Source organism: Vanrija pseudolonga, chromosome 3 (genome assembly GCF_020906515.1).
Source record: "Vanrija pseudolonga chromosome 3, complete sequence".
Taxonomy (NCBI): Eukaryota; Fungi; Basidiomycota; class Tremellomycetes; order Trichosporonales; family Trichosporonaceae; genus Vanrija; species Vanrija pseudolonga.
The window spans coordinates 688970-706220 of NC_085851.1; the positions used below are offsets into that span (position 1 = coordinate 688970).

General features: G+C 61.0%; 7 protein-coding genes and 2 non-coding genes across 9 annotated transcripts; 3 read left to right on the forward strand and 6 right to left on the reverse strand.

The window, feature by feature from the left end:
* Positions 1–191: 191 nt before the first annotated feature.
* Positions 192–572, reverse strand: LOC62_03G003809 (uncharacterized protein; the record flags this gene model as incomplete). Its single annotated transcript, XM_062770343.1, has 1 exon — positions 192–572. One exon carries the CDS (start codon positions 570–572, stop codon positions 192–194), a length of 381 nt encoding a protein of 126 aa, XP_062626327.1.
* A 2660-nt stretch (positions 573–3232) lies between these two features.
* SCO1 (Protein SCO1, mitochondrial) lies at positions 3233–4336 on the reverse strand. The gene is made up of 3 exons (XM_062770344.1): positions 4056–4336; positions 3917–4013; positions 3233–3870 (listed from the first exon to the last, which is right to left on the reverse strand). Exons 1-3 carry the CDS (start codon positions 4293–4295, stop codon positions 3308–3310), a joined length of 900 nt encoding a protein of 299 aa, XP_062626328.1. The 5' UTR covers positions 4296–4336; the 3' UTR covers positions 3233–3307.
* A 185-nt stretch (positions 4337–4521) lies between these two features.
* Positions 4522–5426, reverse strand: ESS1 (Peptidyl-prolyl cis-trans isomerase ESS1). The gene is made up of 3 exons (XM_062770345.1): positions 5123–5426; positions 4758–4952; positions 4522–4672 (listed from the first exon to the last, which is right to left on the reverse strand). The coding sequence occupies exons 1-3, from the start codon at positions 5357–5359 to the stop codon at positions 4586–4588; spliced, it is 519 nt and encodes a 172-aa protein (XP_062626329.1). The 5' UTR covers positions 5360–5426; the 3' UTR covers positions 4522–4585.
* A 276-nt stretch (positions 5427–5702) lies between these two features.
* On the forward strand, positions 5703–7664 carry Mbtps2 (Membrane-bound transcription factor site-2 protease; the record flags this gene model as incomplete). Its single annotated transcript, XM_062770346.1, has 4 exons — positions 5703–6281; positions 6317–6661; positions 6714–7213; positions 7249–7664. The coding sequence occupies 4 exons, from the start codon at positions 5703–5705 to the stop codon at positions 7628–7630; spliced, it is 1806 nt and encodes a 601-aa protein (XP_062626330.1). The 3' UTR covers positions 7631–7664.
* A 105-nt stretch (positions 7665–7769) lies between these two features.
* Positions 7770–7857, forward strand: LOC62_03G003813. The gene is given in 2 exon segments: positions 7770–7806; positions 7822–7857. It is a non-coding gene; the product is annotated as a tRNA-Tyr (tRNA).
* Positions 7858–8221: 364 nt separating this feature from the next.
* Positions 8222–8302, forward strand: LOC62_03G003814. Its single transcript has one exon. It is a non-coding gene; the product is annotated as a tRNA-Ser (tRNA).
* Positions 8303–8505: 203 nt separating this feature from the next.
* OPT2_0 (Oligopeptide transporter 2) lies at positions 8506–11429 on the reverse strand (the record flags this gene model as incomplete). Its single annotated transcript, XM_062770347.1, has 6 exons — positions 8506–9017; positions 9066–10150; positions 10201–10651; positions 10710–11061; positions 11174–11317; positions 11379–11429. The coding sequence occupies 6 exons, from the start codon at positions 11427–11429 to the stop codon at positions 8506–8508; spliced, it is 2595 nt and encodes an 864-aa protein (XP_062626331.1).
* Positions 11430–13098: 1669 nt separating this feature from the next.
* penE (Pentalenolactone D synthase) lies at positions 13099–14937 on the reverse strand (the record flags this gene model as incomplete). The annotated part of the gene is made up of 1 exon (XM_062770348.1): positions 13099–14937. One exon carries the CDS (start codon positions 14935–14937, stop codon positions 13099–13101), a length of 1839 nt encoding a protein of 612 aa, XP_062626332.1.
* Positions 14938–15610: 673 nt separating this feature from the next.
* On the reverse strand, positions 15611–16759 carry CCS1 (Superoxide dismutase 1 copper chaperone). Its single transcript, XM_062770349.1, has 5 exons — positions 16620–16759; positions 16516–16561; positions 16438–16477; positions 16334–16390; positions 15611–16297 (listed from the first exon to the last, which is right to left on the reverse strand). Exons 2-5 carry the CDS (start codon positions 16528–16530, stop codon positions 15657–15659), a joined length of 753 nt encoding a protein of 250 aa, XP_062626333.1. The 5' UTR covers positions 16531–16561; positions 16620–16759; the 3' UTR covers positions 15611–15656.
* Positions 16760–17251: the final 492 nt, after the last annotated feature.

Consider the following 17251-nt stretch of genomic DNA (forward strand, 5'->3'; position numbering starts at 1 on the left):
CCATCTGGTCTGGCGGCCAACATTTGAGTAAATGCCACCATCCAGCAGTTGAAGATGTTTATCTGGAGCAGATCACTAGCCAGAGGACCTGATCCACGACCACCACCTGGGAGCGGGGTCCAAAATGGCGCAACATTGGGGCACGTCCCGACACGCTTGCGAAGGCCGCTGTTTAGGCAAGCTCCGCAGGTTCATTCGCCCTCCGCGTAGTTCGCCTTAGGATAACGTTCTGGTTGCTGAAGCGTTATGGTCCCGACATCCTCCCATTCAGAATGGCCTGCAGTGGAGCCGCCGCGGCCCGGAACAGTGCAGTTCTGGTTGCGCTGGATCTTGAACAGAAACTCAGTGAGCTTTGGCGTAAAGGATCGCTGCTCGCACCGGCCCACTGCGGAAGCCGGGCCGCCGAGCTGCTGGCATGAAGCCGAGGTGGTGCCGTTGATCCTGATGTTATAATCCGCATATTGAGGGCTAGCGAAAACTGCCCCGTAAATCTTGAGGAGATCAATAACTGATTTGGAGCTCTCTGGGATTCCATCCGTATTGAAACGTTGCGAGACTAGGATGTTATCCATTGGGTTGACGCAATTTTCTTCGCAGCATTCGAATTCGGCCCCTTTTATCGGAGCAACGTTTGTCAGGACTTTGTTACTGACTAGGGTGGCTTGATAGTTGTAGCCGGGGGAGCACGACAGCTGGCGCTTTCCGAAGGCCGGCTGGTTGCGCTGTGGCTTATCACGTTAGGCTGTTCTTATCTGCTCTGAAGTGCAACCTACCAGATCGGCCCTGGACCCGTGGGTCAGGAGTCCGAAGACCAGCAGCACAAACAAGTACCGCGGAGTCATGGTTGTCGCAGGGTGTTGTAACTCGGACCACCACAGATGGTTCGAGCGGGTGTAGGGTAAAGAAGGGATACGAAGTCAGAGGGGGGATCGGCAGCGTTATATATATATGCCGTGCGAGTGACAGCTCGTCGGGCTTGGGGGAGACCAGGCTTCGTGCGAGGCGCTGAGAAGGGCGACTGCAGCTCAGTCGGCTCAAGCATTCTTCCCTCCAGTCCTGAACCGATCATCCGCGAGGGAAGCTCACAAGGGCGCCGATGTCGTCTCCAGGGACGACAAGGAGAACACCTATAGCCGGCGTAGCACAAGCACAAGTCTGAGTCGTTCCGTAAGACGGACGCTGAGGACTGCGAGTGATGTTGCTTCTATTGAGTCTATCCTGTGTTGGTGTAAGGTTTCGACATCGATGTTGACGTGACGCGGAAGAGCGCCACACCCGAAACTCTATTTGCCATGTTACCGGGTGCCTTACTTGCTTCGGCAACAAAGGTCAGGTTTGGTCACCGCACGAGTAGCCTCGGCCGACTCCACAGTAGTGCAAGGCGTCTTGGGCTGTGGAAACGAGGAAGCATAAGTCCAGACCCTGACAAGGTGCACATCCAAACGCATCCCACAGGCAAGCGTTGAATGCCTTCTTGCCGTGACCGCCGGACTCGGGGTTTCGGTGGGCTGTGAAGTGCGGCAGGCGCAACGCCGGCATGGGGGAGGGGTGCGATGTCAAAATAATGTGTCGGTTGGAGCACACTGCGCTACTCGTCCTCATATCACTGCCGTGTTTTTAGCCTACATGTCTGGGGGAGGTGCAAGCTGGCGGTTGTTAAATGTTTTCCGCACCCAGTCCGAAAGTTGATCCCACCAATCCCGAAATGTTGTTCAGGCACCTTGTTCCGTAAAGACATCGCCCCTGCAGAAGCCTTCAACATGCCTCGGTACCCACCGCATGCACGTGCGTCGCAAGACAGTGGATAACTGTGATCAAGTGAGAGGCAAGGAAGGGGAGCAACGCTTGATGTGGGCAAGGGGGAGTCGTGAATGTTTTGGAGGCGATCACGATGCGGGAGAACATTCAGTTTGCTGAGTGGCGGATGTTGCTAGGCGGAAAGGACGTCATGGTACCTCGCGGCGAGCGGCCACAAAACATGTGTGTTGACGAGCGTCGGGTGAAACGCCTTGGATAGATGCGCAGACTTGGCAATGGATGCTGTCACCGGGAAGGGCGACGTCTGCGAAGCTTTAACGTACCGGCAGAGGATAACGCGCGGAAAGCCGGGCAGTGGAGAGAAAACAAGGTTGTTTCAGCTCTACCATGCATAGCTACTGCCGCCCAGGGTGGTGTTCGGGTCCTTTCTTTGTCTTGCTTGGGGTGGGACCCCCCGCGGCATGCGGGGAAGCAGGCTGATGCGCAGTCGACACAAGCGCATCCGTTGCATGGAGACGACCAGTTTGACGTACTGTAGGACATGCTTGTGAAACAAGGCCAGAGTTTGAGTATCGGTGCAGTGCTCTCGGTTGCTTCTCGGTTGCTGGAACCCGCAACCTTGTTGCACAGGACTCACGAAACAACACCCCCCCGTGGCCCTCTCAACGCGTTCGGCCATGTCCACCTTCTTCAGGTTACGGCAGGATCCAAGCATGTCCGAGCCGGAAACCGACGGCTGTTTGGCTCTTGTCCTCCTCGTGCCTGTGGGACTGGGGCGTCAGTGCGCCGAGGCGGGCCGGGGGGGACATGGTCCCCGTGTGAGCTGGCGACTAGTGGACAAGGATCCGGCGCGTGACGTTGCGGGACGCCGGCACGTCTTGACAACCGGCTCAGACAACTCATGACAGGCAGGAACAACGCGGACCCGACGGGTTGAGGAGACGCGTGTTTCGCGCGGAGCTTGAAGTCGAGAGTCATGGAGCCTTCGGTCTTGGCAGAAGTGCTCGGCAATTGCGTTGCTAGGATACTTGGCCAGCTATCGGAAGCCGAGAGGGATGCCGCTCCATGTGTGCAGGTGCTGCGTTCTGCGCTGTGCGTGGAGTGTGTTGTCAGAGTAAGCACATACTTGGTATGTCTAAGAACCAACAGTGGCATGACGTCGGGAGCGAGTTCACAGGCACCGCCGTGGTCTTGCGAGACAGTTTGCTGTTGAGTGTCATTGTTGTTCATTGAGGTAAGCATTGAGTTGTAGAGAGCGAGTTGATGTTGAGGACTGCTCGTATGTGGGTGCAGACTTGATAGCGGCAGTGAGAGAGTGAGAGAGAGGAAGAGTCAAAAGGATCAAAGGAAGTCGAGACTCGGACAAGCTGTCGAGTGTTGCGGAAAGTCACGTGCTCGCCATCCGTCTGCCGGTCTGCCCTCTTCGACCCAGACACGAACACCTCACAGCCTCTCGTCACAACAACACCGGCAGCTAAGAGTAATGAGTGATGCATATGTGTAGCCGGTGACGCACTGGCCGTCTATTCTAGTCTGTCGTGTCCTGGCCCTACTCGAGCCCGGCGCCCTTGTTGCCGCCCGCGGCCTCCCACTTGCCAATCGCCTCGAGCGTCTTGGCCTCGACCTCGGCGGGGGTGGTGGCCTTGCCGAACGCGTCGACAAACTGGCCGAGCGGGTCCATGAGGTAGAAGAAGATGGAGTGGTCGACGAGGTAGTCGTCTGTCGCCTTGGCATCTGGCGGCGTGGAGAAGTAGACGCGGTACGACTTGCACACGCGCTTGACGGCGTCATAGTCGCCCGTGAGGCCGACCAGGCGCGGGTGGAACTCGGACACGTAGTGGCGCACCGCTTCGACCGTGTCGCGCGCCGGGTCAACGCTCACAAACACGGGGGTGACGATCGGCCCCTTGATCTTGTCCACTGCCGTCACGACCTCGGACATCTTGTCCAGCTCCTCGGGACAGATGTCGGGGCAGTTGGTGAAGCCAAAGTAGATCAGCGTCCACTTGCCCCGCAGGTCCTGCTCAGAGAAGGGCTTGCCCTCGTGCGAGGTGAGCTGGAAGGGGCCGCCGATCTGGGGACGGCCGACCGACTTGTTCGCGAGTTCCTCCTCTGTGTCGTGTCAGCGTAGCCCGGCGTCACAAAGCAAGTTACTCACGCCGCCGCTTCTGGACCTTCTCCTTCTCCTTGGTAAAGTAGATGTAGAGTCCGACGCCGGTGACGATGAAGAGGGCGGCCGCCTTGAACGTGAAGGGCTGGGGGGTTAGTTATAGCTCATCGTCGAGGGCGCAACTCACACCGACAGCCTCGCGGTCCTTGGTCCGCGCAGACGCGCGCACATCCTCCTGCATTGTTGCGCTCGGTCCAACAGGCTTGGAGTCCTCGGGCTTCTTGGCGTCCGAGTACATGCGGAGGCCGAGACGCGACGACGACGCAATGGGCGACGAGGCGGCGAACGCGGGGCGCGCGACGCTGCGGGCCATGAGCGGCGCCTCGATGGCCCTCGATGCGCGGAGGAGCGACGTGCGGAGGGACATTGTGGTTTTGAGTAGTGGGTGAGTGAGTTACAGTCAAGAGATGAGAAAGGAGCGGGTCGGACTTGGAAATGACGGAGCAGGGCGTCTCTCGTCTCGGCGAACATTTTGCTTCCGTCCGTCCATCGCTTCGGACTGTCGCCGCCGAAGCGACAAGTGAACAACAACGAGCGACAATGACGACCACAGAGACAATTGCCTCAACGCAGAGATACATAATGCCTCGAGGGTCAGGAATCACTGCATTCGACGACAAAGGGCCCCAGATTTCTCTTTCCTAATGCGCGCGGCTACTAGCCGGTACGGAGGATGACGTGCACGCCAGAGTCGGACACGATAACGGGTGAGAGCTCGCCGACCTCGAGCGCGTAGGTTCCGTCCTGTGTGTGTGTGGACCAGCGGCAAGATTCAAGCGAGGGGGGAAAGCTGTCAGCACAGACCGTAGCATACACACGTCAAACCCACCTCGAAGCTCTTCTGCATGGCGCCACGGCCAAACCAGCCAAGGTCACCACCCTTGCGTGCCGACGAGCAGTCCGACTCGGTGCTCGCGATGCGTGCAAACTCGGCTGCACGCTGCTCGGGGCTCAAGGGGGCAAGGTGTGCGATGTGGCCCTCGATGATGGAGCGCGCGTCGTCGAGCGAGCGGGTCACGTTTGCCTGGGGGGGTTAGTTGTGTCGGCGGAGATGGGCAGAGGGACGCTGCATGGATCAAGCAGATGCGTAGAGCAGCTGAATCTGCAAGACTCGGCCAGTCTAGACAGCCGTGTGACTCCCATACGCAGAACAGCGCCGTTGGACATGGCCTCGACGCACACCCCACCACTCACCTGCTTCCACGAGCTGGGCCTTCTCGAGCCCGAGTGCTTGGCGAGAATGTGGCTCGCGCGGACCTGCCCCTCAGGCTTGGGCGGCGCACCAGAGAGGTACTTGGCACCAGGCAGAGCCTGGATCTGCGCGTCCGAGAGGCCCTCGGGTGCGTCCCAGGTCGACTGCGAGGTCTGCGCGTTGTAGAAGTAGGGCAACTGGCGCGAGTTTGAGAATCGGACTTCCCAGCCGGACGACATTATGGTGTGTGTGGGGGTGGGGTAGTTTGGGTTGAGAGATGAGAGGAGAGACAAGGAGATGTGTCAAGACAAGAGCAGAGTGATGGGCAAGGTGGTGTGTGACGTGCCAAGTCGCGGGGGATATTGTCGTCATGGGCTGACTGCCCACGTGGTGATTAGCGGAATCAGATTTCCTAATCATCACTTCTACTGCGGATGACAACTTTGTAATACAAATCTCAAAGTCAATTCCCTTGTCTCTATCTCATCATCGTTGCCCCTCTCGTAACATCTTCGTCATCGCATCTCACCACTCTCCTCCACATCCAACTCTTTTACACGCGGGCGCCGACCGAGCACGACAATGTCACTGCTCGAGGTAGCGCTCCCGCTCGTCCTCTTGTCGGTCCTGGTGCTCCTGCTGCGCTCGGCGCCGGCCGTAGTCGCATCGTCCAACCCAAAGGCGCGGTACAAGCTGCCGTCGCCGGCGGCCGCGTACCGGCTGTCGAGACGCGCCGACTGGGTCGTCGAGCGGCACGGGGTGACAGTGTCCGCGACCACGGGCGGGCTCAACTCGCTCCCGAAGCGCGTGCTAGCCGGCATTGGCGCGCGCTCAAGGGACAAGGTGCTGTGGTTCTACGACGCCGGCGTCGTCGTCTCGGTGGTCGGCATCGCGGTCGGCATCCTCGGCGCGATCTGGGCCCTCTTCCGCGTATGGTGGGCAGTATGGGTCGAAGCTGAGGCGCATGCCCGTGTCCAGCATGCGCCTGACGGTGGCCTGAAACCGCGTGCCGCCGAGGGGCTCGACGCGGCGGCCGAGGGCGCCGCAAGGATCATCAAGCGCGCGGTCGTTGACGCGGTTGCCAAGCATGCCTCGGGCATCGGGAAACGAGATGCGCCGCCTCCACAGCTGCATACGGCTGATGGGGGGCTGCAGCCTTTGGTGGGTTGGTGACAGAAGGGCGGAGCTGACTGTAGATCCCGGGCATCACGACGCCACTGTCGCATCTGCCGACGCTCGTGCTCGCGCTCGTTGTCGCCGAGCTCATTCACGAAGCGGGGCACGCGCTCGCTGCTGCGCTGGACGACGTCTCGCCATCAAAATTCTCGCTCAACCTCCACCTCGTGCTGCCGAGCGCCAGCGTCATCTTCCCTGCCAATGCAGTCGACTACCTGCCCTTCAAGGCGCATGCGAGGTTGGCAACTTCCGGGCCATGGCACAACTTCGTCCTCTGGTTGGCATTGTTTGCGCTGGGAGGAATTAGCCCGCTGGCGTGGGGGAATAGCAGTGCAGAGGGAAGGGTAGTTGTGGCGGTGGCGCAGGTTAGTGACAAGCAGACTTGCCGTTCGTGGAATCTGACAAAAAACGCTGCAGGATTCCGAGCTTGCATCACACCTCCGACCAGGCGATATACTCACCCATGTCGATGACATCTTCCTCGGTGGCAAGGTGGATATCTGGAGCAAGTATCTCTCTGGCCAGCCTATCCCACCAGGCACTCCAGCACCGGCTGAGCCCAATGGGTGGTGCGTCTCCAAGTACGAGTTTGACGACGCGCCGCGTGCACCCTGCTCGCCGCACCATATGATCGGGTTTGTGCGTGCCGAACACGGCGGTGGATCAGAAACACACTGTCTGCCCGCGCACAACATCATCTCGATGCCGTCGACCGAGTGCCACTGCGCCCTGTCCCATCTCTGCGTCAATCTCTCCCCACTAGAACACATCCTGCGGATCAGGATAAAACGCGGGAGCAAGCGCGACGTTGTGTTGTGGTCGGGCGACAAGGTGGCCGTGTTGCATCAAGTCGAGGTGGGGACCAAGGCCCCGAGGTTCTGGGCCGCGGGGACGCGATGGGGCGACCTCTTCCTCGCGTAAGTGACGGACGCCGTTCACCACTGACCTCCAGATACCTCAAGATGGTGACCCTCTCGCTGTTCCTCTTCAACCTTCTCCCCTTGCCATCGACAGACGGCATTCACCTCCTCACCGCGCTCCTCCAGTCACGCGGCCACCAGCTCTCCAGACCATCACGACAACTCGTCACCAACCCTTCAAGCCGACACCCGACAATCAACCTGTACCGGTACGACGAGGGGTCCGACTCGGACGACAGCACCGGGGGGCCGGGTACCGGCGGTGGCGGCGAGCCTGCATGGGCCACCGGCCGCGGGCGCCGTGAAGAGGTGTGGGCGCGCCGCCTGCGACGCGTGGTAGAGGGCTCGATGAGCGGGCTCCTCGCCGCGTGGGCGTTGGGATGGGCCATGCTGGCATTGCTGCGGTCGAGTTAGTAGACGTATAGTATGTGTATGCATCTTGCTGAGGCTACGGGGGCAGGGGAGAGTTGCTTGAAGCCGACACCTCATACCTATACACTCTGCTTAAATACCAGCGTCCAGAGTCGCAGACACGAAGATCACATCAAACACCCTCTTGATAGCTCAGTTGGTAGAGCGTCGGACTGTAATAGGTTACAACTTCAATCCGCAGGTCCTGTGTTCGAATCACAGTCAGGAGAACAGATAGGAGATCCACTATCTTTTGCTGCGTGGGTGTACATGCAAGAGCTCGTCGTCGACTCGAGAACGTAAGTGAAGGAGGTGTCAACGTCGTGCCGATCAAAGTGTCACCGCCCACCCATGACTGCGGCGATCTGTCCGCTGTCTCACTAGGTGACACAAGTCACACGCGATAGTGACACTATCGCAGATGGGCAAGACACCGAGCAACAGCACACGGGCCGACAATGCCGGGGTATTGGCCGGAAGTACGACAGGGCACAGGGCAGCCACCCAGTTGCGCCAGGGTCTCCTCCACCTCGCTTGGCACCTCCTCGCACCACCACCGCCCAAACCCCTCCCTACCCTCACACCCGCACCCATGGCAACGTGGCGGAGTGGTTAACGCGGTTGACTCGAAATCAACTTCCTTCGGGAGCACATGTTCGAATCATGTCGTTGTCGGGCGTGCGAGCTGATGCGAGCGTATCGTTTTGCTTGTGGTTTTGCTACAGCATGAGTGGCGGTGCGGCAAGCCTCACTCAAAGTTCATGGACAACGACTACGTGACTTGTACAACGTAGATAATATGGCTTGGCCGTCGGCTGTTCAACCCTAGCAACTAGCTGGGGTCCCCCTCTCCTCCTGTCCCCGCCCTCTCGCCGCGCTCAACGGAAGTGGCCCTTCTCCGGGCCAAAGTATCCCTTCTCCGGCAGGGGGAGGCGCACACACGCGGCCGTCTCGCACCCCTTGTCGTACTCGCTGTTGCCCCACCACTCGAGGTTGATGTCGCTGATCTGGAGCGCGAAGAAGATGACGATCGCGCAGATGGCGATGCCGGCCGACAGCGCAGAGCAGAGGACGTAGTTGTATTTGGCCCAGAAGGCGAGGTAGCGCGGCTTGACGAGCTTCCAGCTGATAAACGTGAACACGAGCGCGGGCCAGATCCAGCTGATGTTGTACGGCGCCCAGATGAGCGCGCCGAAACACATCATCACGGGGTGGATCTGGCGCAGCCAGTGCTGCCTGGGGAACGCCTTCTGCAGCCCGTAGATGATGATCGGGAGGACGAAGCCGAGGCCAAAGCCGGAGAGGAGGGAGGTGAAGCGGCCGCCCTTGCCGAAGATCTTGATGGGTCCCACGCTGCCCCAGAACACGGCGGCGTTGAAGAATGTGTAGTCTGGGGATGTTAGCTTGGTGAGGTGGAGGGGGAGGAGGTTCAACTTACCACCAGGGCACGTAAACTTGAAGGAGGCGTTCGGGAGACAGACGTTCTTGAAGCCCATCTGGAAGTTGAACAGGGACGTGCAGACGAGCGACGAGATGAGCGTGGCGATCATCTGCGCCCAGAAGGTGTAGCGCGGGCCGATCTTGGTGTAGTGTGCGAGCTTGAGGTCGTTGGCGAACGACAAGGCGTGGGCCGTCACGACGTAGCCGTACATCTTGAAGTAGTTCATGGCGAGGGCGTCGCCGGGGACGATGACACCGCCGATGAACTCGGCGAGCACGTTAAGCGTGACTGTCGAGCCGGTGACCGCCTTGATGATGCCGAGAGGCACAGCGAAAAACAAGGCAAGCAGCACACCGTAGATAACCACCGCCATGGTCGTGTTGGTCGGGTACGCGCCGACACCCGCCATGCCGATGGCGAGCGCGCCGCACAGCACGAGGAAGTACCACCACTCGGGCACCTCCTTGTACTTCTTCATGAGGCGGTAGTGGATGTCCTCTGCAAACTCGTCCTCGTCGACCTCCGCCGCCTCGCCGCGGCGCGCGCGCAGCTTGTTCTTGATGTCGCGCCACACGGAGCGGAAGCCGCGGTTGAGCTCGTGCCGGTGGTACAGGAACGTGTATGACAGCGTCGCGCTGTACGCCGCAAAGAACCAGAAGTACAGCGTGATGTTGCCCGCGGACATGTACGGCTCCGAGTAGTCCTGGTACTTGGCTTCGTCGAAAAAGCCCTTCGAGTCGAGGATGCGCGTGACGTTGTACTTGCCGCCAGTGCGGTTGAACGTCTTGTTGCTGTTGATCGGGAGGTACGCCGTGTTGAACGCGTTCGTCCAGTAGATGGCCACGATCATGAAGCCCGACACGATGGTGCCGACAAAGTAGTTGGTAATAGAGAACATGGGCAACACCATCGCCGGCCACACGCCGGAGACCATGTTCCAGTCGAACGTAGGCAACGGGTTCAGGCCGAGCCCGTTCTTGAACCCCACGATCATGTTGTACGTCGGGTTGTAGGGCGCGATCCAGGACAGCCAGTTGAAGTAGGAGAGGGCTTCGAAAAGGTAGCCCGGGATCCACCAGTATCTGAGGCGTGGCGTCAGTGCCACTTTCACCGCTGGCGCCGTTTCACTTACACAAACGTCACGATCAGCGCCACGGTGAACAGGCGCAGACGGGACCACGAGTAGATCCGCCCAAAGGGACCCGGCACGCCGCCGCTATCGTCCGAGTGGAACGCCTTGTTGAGCGCGAGCGTCGCGAGCGAGCCAGGCCAGACACAGTAAGAAGGGTACACGATGAACCTGCGCGTGAGGCCAGCCAGGCCGTAGCCCACAAAGTTGGAGCCCAGAGTGTTGAGCAGCTGGTAGCCAAAGTCGTGCCCGTACGCGTTGTTGAAGAACATGGGCAGGGCCTGCGTGAACACGATGTAGCCCGTGTACGGCGTCGAGAAGGCCACGGCCGCCATGATGGTGATGAGCATGTGTTCCTTCCTGTTGAATGGGCCGGGGTTGAGGTTGTGCGTGCGCCCGAAGAGGCGGAACGAGTAGTCGGGGAAGATCTTTTCGAGGATCTTGCCGAAGGGGACTGGAGGAGCACCGCGTCAGCGGTGCGACAAGCACTCTGAAATCCAATCCCTACTCACACGCAAGCAGCTGCGCCACCTCCGTCCCGACCGAGATATTAGGCATACGAATACTGAACAGCTGGTTGATGAACGCGCCCGCGCCAGAAAAGAGCACGCCGATAATCCACACGCGGATCGTGAATGTCGGCATGTCAAAGTCGTCGACCGGGTCCACGACGCCGCGCACCTCGGCGTACGGACTGTTCTCGGTAACGAGCACGGCCTCGAGCTTCATCTCGTGGATCAGGTCGGCGTGGAGCTCGGGGTTGGCGAGCACGTCGGGGTTGTCGAGGAACTCGTTCATCCGGAGGAGGATGTCGGTCGGGAAGTTTTGGTCGTGCTTGTGCATTGTGCGGACTTCGGTGATAATCTGCGCGAGGGCGCGCGTCAGCGCCGACCGAGCGACGTGCGTGGATGGAAGGAGGCACGGTGGCGGAAGGAGCATTACGACACTGCCACATCCTCCAACGATGTAGACTCACCTTCACACACCGCTCGAGACTCATCCCCGCCACGCGCTCCTCGGCAGCCAGCACATCCTCCTTCGTCGCACCGAGGTCCTTGGCCTCGATAGAGTCGCTCTCGGCGTCAGGGGAGAGGACGGCGACCTGGGCCGCAAAGTCGCGCTGTGGGGCGTCAGCCTTGCCTCATTGCCTTCCCCTCCCCACTCCCCAAGGGGCCACCCACCTCCTTCTCGTCCTCGAGCGAGTCGATCTTCTCAATCTTGTTGTGTGCCATGGTGTGGTGCGCTTCGTGCGCTTGGGGAAGAGGCTAACCCAGGCCAGGCCAGGCTTGGGCTTTATGCCGCGCCGCGAGTGGGTCTGGACGCCAGCCCATCGGCATATCATCGGGCGAACGCTATCGCTTGCTTGTCTTGTCCCCAGACAAACGGGCTAACGCATCACGCGACGCTCCGCTGTTCGTCCCATCCCCACAGCTAGCGGCTTCGGCGCCGCCGCGCTTCACTCCGGCCCGCTGCGCCATAAAGGAGCCACAATAACCGCAAGGCACGACAACATCGACCACACATGGGCCACACGCCACGGCTTGGCGCGGCTAGTGGAGGTGTGATTGCGCACCCCGGCGTGCTGGCGGCTCGGCGTAGTCGTGCTTGCCAAGAGATAACTGTGGGGCTAGTGGCCGATGGTGGTGTGTGGATTGGCGCTCCGAGTAGGTATCCACCGCGGAGGCGACGGCATCGGGAAGCGCGGCGCGCGGGTTGGTTGCTGCCTCAGGCCTCACTCCGCCGGCTGCGGATCGTGCACGGCCAGCCAGACAGCCAGTGCACTAGTGCAGCATACACGCACATACGACATGTATCACCTGACTGACCGGGGTCGCAACGGCCGCAACCAGCCAGTCGTGAGACCGACCGACCCACCCACATGCCACGCCGCCGAGTGCCTTATCTCTCGGCCCCGCACCCCCACCCACCGGGCCACCGTGCCTGAGTTTGGACAGCGTGGTGGCAATCAAAATGGCAGATAGCGTCAATCGACGCCAGCCGCCACGCTGCACCGCGTGGTGTCCTGTCTCGCGAGCGGCTTGGCGCTCTTGTTACTGGCTGGCGGTGTCACCATTGCCTGCGGTGGTGGTTCATGACAGTGCCTGCCTGCGCAATGAAGCGAAGCTTGTGCTACATACGCGCCATGCAAGCTTGCGCGCTTGTGCCTGCCCAGCGAAGCCACACGACGACGAGACGAGACGTGCTCGAGGTCGGCGTTCACGTCAGCCGTCAGCCAGCTCCGGGCCGGACGGACCCGCCCACCGACCACCGACTCCACATTCAACACGACACCACCACGCGGTGCTGACGCTTGGCACGGCGTCCATTCGTCGCCGCTCTGGCGTTGGATTATCCGGAGCCGGCACGACGACTTCCGCGTCGAGCACCATGACTTGTGGGTCTGCCGGCCGGCCTGGCCAGCACCACAACCCTGCCCAAACATGCTCTTTGCCCTGCCGACACCCACCCACCGTACCTGCCAAGCCCACAAGCGTCCGCATTCGACACTAACGCGCGCCGCATCGTTGTCGCGCGCTGGCCTATCCGAAAAGTACCGCACGTCTCCGGCGCACATGCTGCATGCGGGGCCGCCGCTAGCCTCGTCAGCTGATACTTATCGCTTGCTTGCGAGGTGTGGAGCGCGCCGTGCAACCACCGACGTGCACGCCGACCACCGACGCGCACGCCGACCGCCGGCGCGGATTGGACGGCCGGGCCGTGTGTGCTCGCTCGACTGGCGAACGGAAATGCGCTCCCTCCGTCGGTGTGGGGCTGGGAGCGGGCCAGACACTTCCCCAGATCTGCTGCTCGTCCTAGCGCGCGGCGGTGCCTGCTCCACGTCGTTCCAACAAAGCGATGTACATCTTGTTGTCGTTACTGCTTTCACTGCTCTACGCTACGCTACGCCACGACGGTGCCCTCAAACTCGCCCGTCTCGAGCCCGCGCTTGGTCCAGTCCCGCTGGAGCTGGAAGAAGGCTACGGGTCCGCCCGGGTATCCGGACCCCATGCCGCTCGGGCTCGGCTTGTCGAGCGTGATCTTGCCCTCGTTGTTGTAGTGGCCGGGCGTGCACTCGTCGCGCTGCGCCCTAGGCGCGGCGGACACGATGAGGTCGAACCACGCGTCCTCGGCCTCCTTGCTCACGTCGATCGTCTGCTTGCCGTTCTCCTCCATGTACTTGACGACTCCGGCAATCGCGCGCGCCGACTCGAGGAAGTTGGCAGGCACGTTGGCTGCAAAGCGTGCCGCCTGCGCAAGTTGCGTCAGGAAGAGGTTGGGGAAGCCCTTCGTCTGGCGTCCGTGCAGCGAGCGCATCCCGTCCGCCCACGCGTCGGTGAGTGTCCCCTCCGGTCCGGTGATCTCGAATCCGAGACGCGAGGTGAAGCTCGTGTTCTGGAACTCGAACCCGCTCGCGTAGATGATCACGTCGACGTCATAGTCCTTGCCGAGGGCGTGCAGGCCCGTCGGCGTGATTCGGTCCACGCCCTGTCCGTCCGTGTCGATGAGAGTAACATTAGGCCGGTTGAAGCACTGCAAGTACTCGTCGTGGAAGGTAGGGCGCTTGCACAGCTGGCGGTACCATGCCTTGAGTCCCTCGGCTGCGGCAGGGTCGGCCGTCACCACCTCGTCGACACGCGCACGGATGCGGCTCGTCGTCTCGTCGTCGCTCCGCTCAATGGCCAGCATCACGCCCTGGGGGTTACGCTCCTCGGGCTTGAGGGACAAGAAAACCGACTGGATGCGCAGCGCGAGCTCTGACCACCCATCTTTCACCAGGTCGTCGTACTTCTGCATAATCTCAGCAGGTCGGCCACCAGTCAACGCCCAGATCGACGTAAAGTTGTCGAGCCAGCGCTGCTGCCATCCGGGCTCGGCCGCTACCTTGCTGAACCACTCGGGGTCGATATCGTGGTTGTTGCGGATATCGACGGCCGACGGCGTGCGCTGGAACACGAGCAGCTCCTTGGCGTACTTTGCCAGCTCGGGGATGCACTGGATGGCGGTCGCGCCCGTGCCAATGATGGCGACGCGCTTGTCCGCAAGGCCGGTGAGCGGCGCGCCGGACCGGTCGCCACCAGTGAACTCGTACTCCCACCGCGAGGTGTGGAACGCCTTGCCCTTGAAGCTGTCGATGCCGGGGATATCGGGCAGCTGCGCGACGGTGAGCGGGCCCGTCCCGACCGTGAGGTACTTGGTCGTAAAGTCGTCTCCGCGGTTCGTCTGCACGCGCCAGCGCTTGAGGTCGGCGTCCCACGACACGGCAGTCACGGCAGTGTGGAACAAGGCATGCTTGTACAGGTCGTAGTGGCGGCCGATGCGGCGCGTGTGCTCGTGGATCTCGGGGCCCATGGCGTACTTGCGCGTCGGCATGTGGCCCGTCTCTTCGAGCAGGGGCATGTAGACCATGGCTGCCGTGTCGCACATGGCGCCGGGGTACCGGTTCCAGTACCACACGCCGCCAAAGTCGCCCGCCTGGTCGAGGATGCGGATGTTGGCGTTCGGCACGGCCTCTTTGACGCGCGCGCTCGTGATGAGGCCCGAGAAGCCACCGCCGACAAACGTAAAGTCGACGCTGTCCTTAACAGGCTCGCGCGGCTGCACGGGCAGGTGCAGGTCGACGACGTGGCCGGGCTGCTCAAGCCGCTTGAACTTGCGCCCGGCTGGGGCCTGCAGTCGCTTATCGCGCTCCTCGGCATACTTCTGGCGAAGCTGCTCGCCGTCGAGGTTCTCAATAGTCATGTTGGGTGTGTGCGCGTTGGCGGATGGGTATGTGTCAGGTGGAAAGGAGGATGGAAGGGTGTGACTGTGCGTGCGAAGCTGCTGTGTATAACGTCGATCGTGTCTTTCGTCGGTCGAGCGCCTACTCGAGTAACCGGCTTGCCTGTGGCGATAGTGTCAAGTTAACCCGTGCTAACGTGTTGTTGCGAGTGTGCATGCATGGTTGGAGCAGGCAGTTGCATTGTAGCACAACTCGGCCATTGAACAAGCGTCATGGGGTTGTTGTTGGTGCGAACGGCGAGTCGACGCCGTGCGTTGCCCCACAGCACGCCGAGGGCGCCAAGCTATCGCCCATGTCCGAACACATTCGGGCCCCGATAATCTGGCCACGTGACTGCCAGTTGGTGCAGCTCGTAAGCAGTAACACCTCACGCGTACGCGTCGCATGCAGCATGCCAGTTGTGCTTGACGTCGATGCATTGCTTGCCGAAGACGAGGTGTGGCAAGCCGCGCCAGAAGGTGTGTCAAGGTCATGGGGGCACGGCGGTAAGCGTTCGCGACGCGGACATCCGTCGCCGCGCTGCGCTGCGCCGTCCTCAGGAAAGATAGCAGCGAGGCAATCACCGGAGTCGTGATCGCCAAGTCATCACCGAATCATCACCGGCGGCAAGGGCCAGCGGCACTATGCCGCCGGTTTGAGTCAACTTCGCTGCATCTCGCCATACAACGCCCTTCGCACCCTAGAGCAAGCCCTTGCGCTCCATCTCCCTGCCCTCCTCCCACATTGTCCGCCCAGAGCAGGCGCACACCGTCTTGTCGTTACCCCATGCACCGGAACTCCTCGCAACCACACCGGCAAAGATGGACCCGATCGACTTGGCCTCGGCAGGCGCGTCCTTGGCCTCGACGACGGTCGCGCGGCCGATCCACTCCCAGATCTCGCCGTCGACCTCCTTGAACAGGTCGCCGTAGCCGTCCTTGTCGAGCGTGATCGCGCCCAGGTGGACGTACGCGCCGCCGGTCGTGCTCGGCGGGTCGACAAGGTTGCCCGTCTTGCTCACGTACGCGTGGTACACGGACGCGGGGGTCGTGTGCTCGTCCTTGGGGATGCGGACAGTCAGGTCGAGCAGCACAGACTTGGGCGCAACCTGCACGTAGCGCGCGATGCCGAACACCTTCTGGCTAAACTCGGCCTCGTTCATGCCCGGAATGTCGCGCAGCGGCGTGGTCGAGCACGCGTTGCCTGTCGGCACGTCGACGGGGGACTCGAGGATGCTGACGGCGGCTTGGGAGGGGACCGACGAGTCGGCAGCCGACGCGCCACGAACTAGCACTTGCCGGTGTGTCGACTTGAGTGCCGAGAGGAGCTGGGAGGGGGGCGCTGGCGGGTTAGCTGCGAGCAATGCTGGGAACCCACTCTTTCCAGTGATCGTGACACGCTTGTTCTCGAGCTCAATGTCATACCGCTCAATGCCTGGTTGGTCAGCATCAGGGAAGGTGGAGGTGGGGTGGGAGGCTCACCTGGCACATCACGGAGTGCGTCGTTGACAGCCGTCACGCACTGGTGGGTTAGCTGGGCCCTCAGAGCACGACACCCACGTTCTGGCAGGTCATGTCGACCGCAAACTCGGTCTGGGACGTGTCAGTGTCGCGCGTGCGGAGGTAGCCCGAGGAAGGTGGACAACTCACCTTGAAAGCGGCACTTGCGAGAACCATGTTGTTGCTAGTACGAGGGGGAGATTGACTGAAAGAAGGTCTTGGAGCAGCTGTCCGTCTCGTTATCTATGTATGCGTCGGTGCTATCACTCTCCGTCGCGGGGGTTGTGGGAGATGTTGTTTATAACGGAGTCGCCGTCGTCGTCGCTGCTTGGGTCGTCGGATTTCTAAGCTCCAGGCAAGTTGCCCCGCCGCTCGGGGCCTCCACCCCAACTGACGACATCAGCGAGTGCGGCATTGGACCCGATGGCATTTACACGTCATAGAATCTGTCGGGATCAAATATATCAGTCGAGGCATATTCCCTCGACGCGCCCTTTGTTTTTGATTTGGCGCGTCGTTGAACGATGCGACGGTAGGAGAAGTGTGACAATTGTCAACATTGCGAGGAACCCGGTGTTATGCATGGCATTAAGCGAGACATTACTCTTTGTTACGTCGTGTCTCGTCGTCAAGGTAAACAACTCGACGTGTTACAAATGCATAGAGTTTGCAAGGGGAACAAGGGGGGACGCGCTTCGGATGTACGTACAGAGGAGGCTCAAGCGGTCGGTTGTGGTCGGCTCGTCGGCTCGATTCTGGCAGTCACGTGACTGACCCTTTGGAGCAATGACATCGA

Coding starts and splice junctions, on each gene's coding strand:
- SCO1 (XM_062770344.1), bottom strand. CDS start 4,295: ATGTCCCTCCGCACGTCGCTCCTCCGCGCATCGAGGGCCATCGAGGCG. Junction 4,014..4,055: donor AGGACCGCGAGGCTGTCGGT/GTGAGTTGCGCC, acceptor CTAACCCCCCAG/CCCTTCACGTTCAAGGCGGC. Junction 3,871..3,916: donor GAAGGTCCAGAAGCGGCGGC/GTGAGTAACTTG, acceptor GACACGACACAG/AGGAGGAACTCGCGAACAAG.
- ESS1 (XM_062770345.1), bottom strand. CDS start 5,359: ATGTCGTCCGGCTGGGAAGTCCGATTCTCAAACTCGCGCCAGTTGCCC. Junction 4,953..5,122: donor GGCCCAGCTCGTGGAAGCAG/GTGAGTGGTGGG, acceptor TAACCCCCCCAG/GCAAACGTGACCCGCTCGCT. Junction 4,673..4,757: donor CCATGCAGAAGAGCTTCGAG/GTGGGTTTGACG, acceptor ACACACACACAG/GACGGAACCTACGCGCTCGA.
- CCS1 (XM_062770349.1), bottom strand. Junction 16,391..16,437: donor CGCACTCCGTGATGTGCCAG/GTGAGCCTCCCA, acceptor CTGACCAACCAG/GCATTGAGCGGTATGACATT. Junction 16,298..16,333: donor TGTCACGATCACTGGAAAGA/GTGGGTTCCCAG, acceptor CTAACCCGCCAG/CGCCCCCCTCCCAGCTCCTC.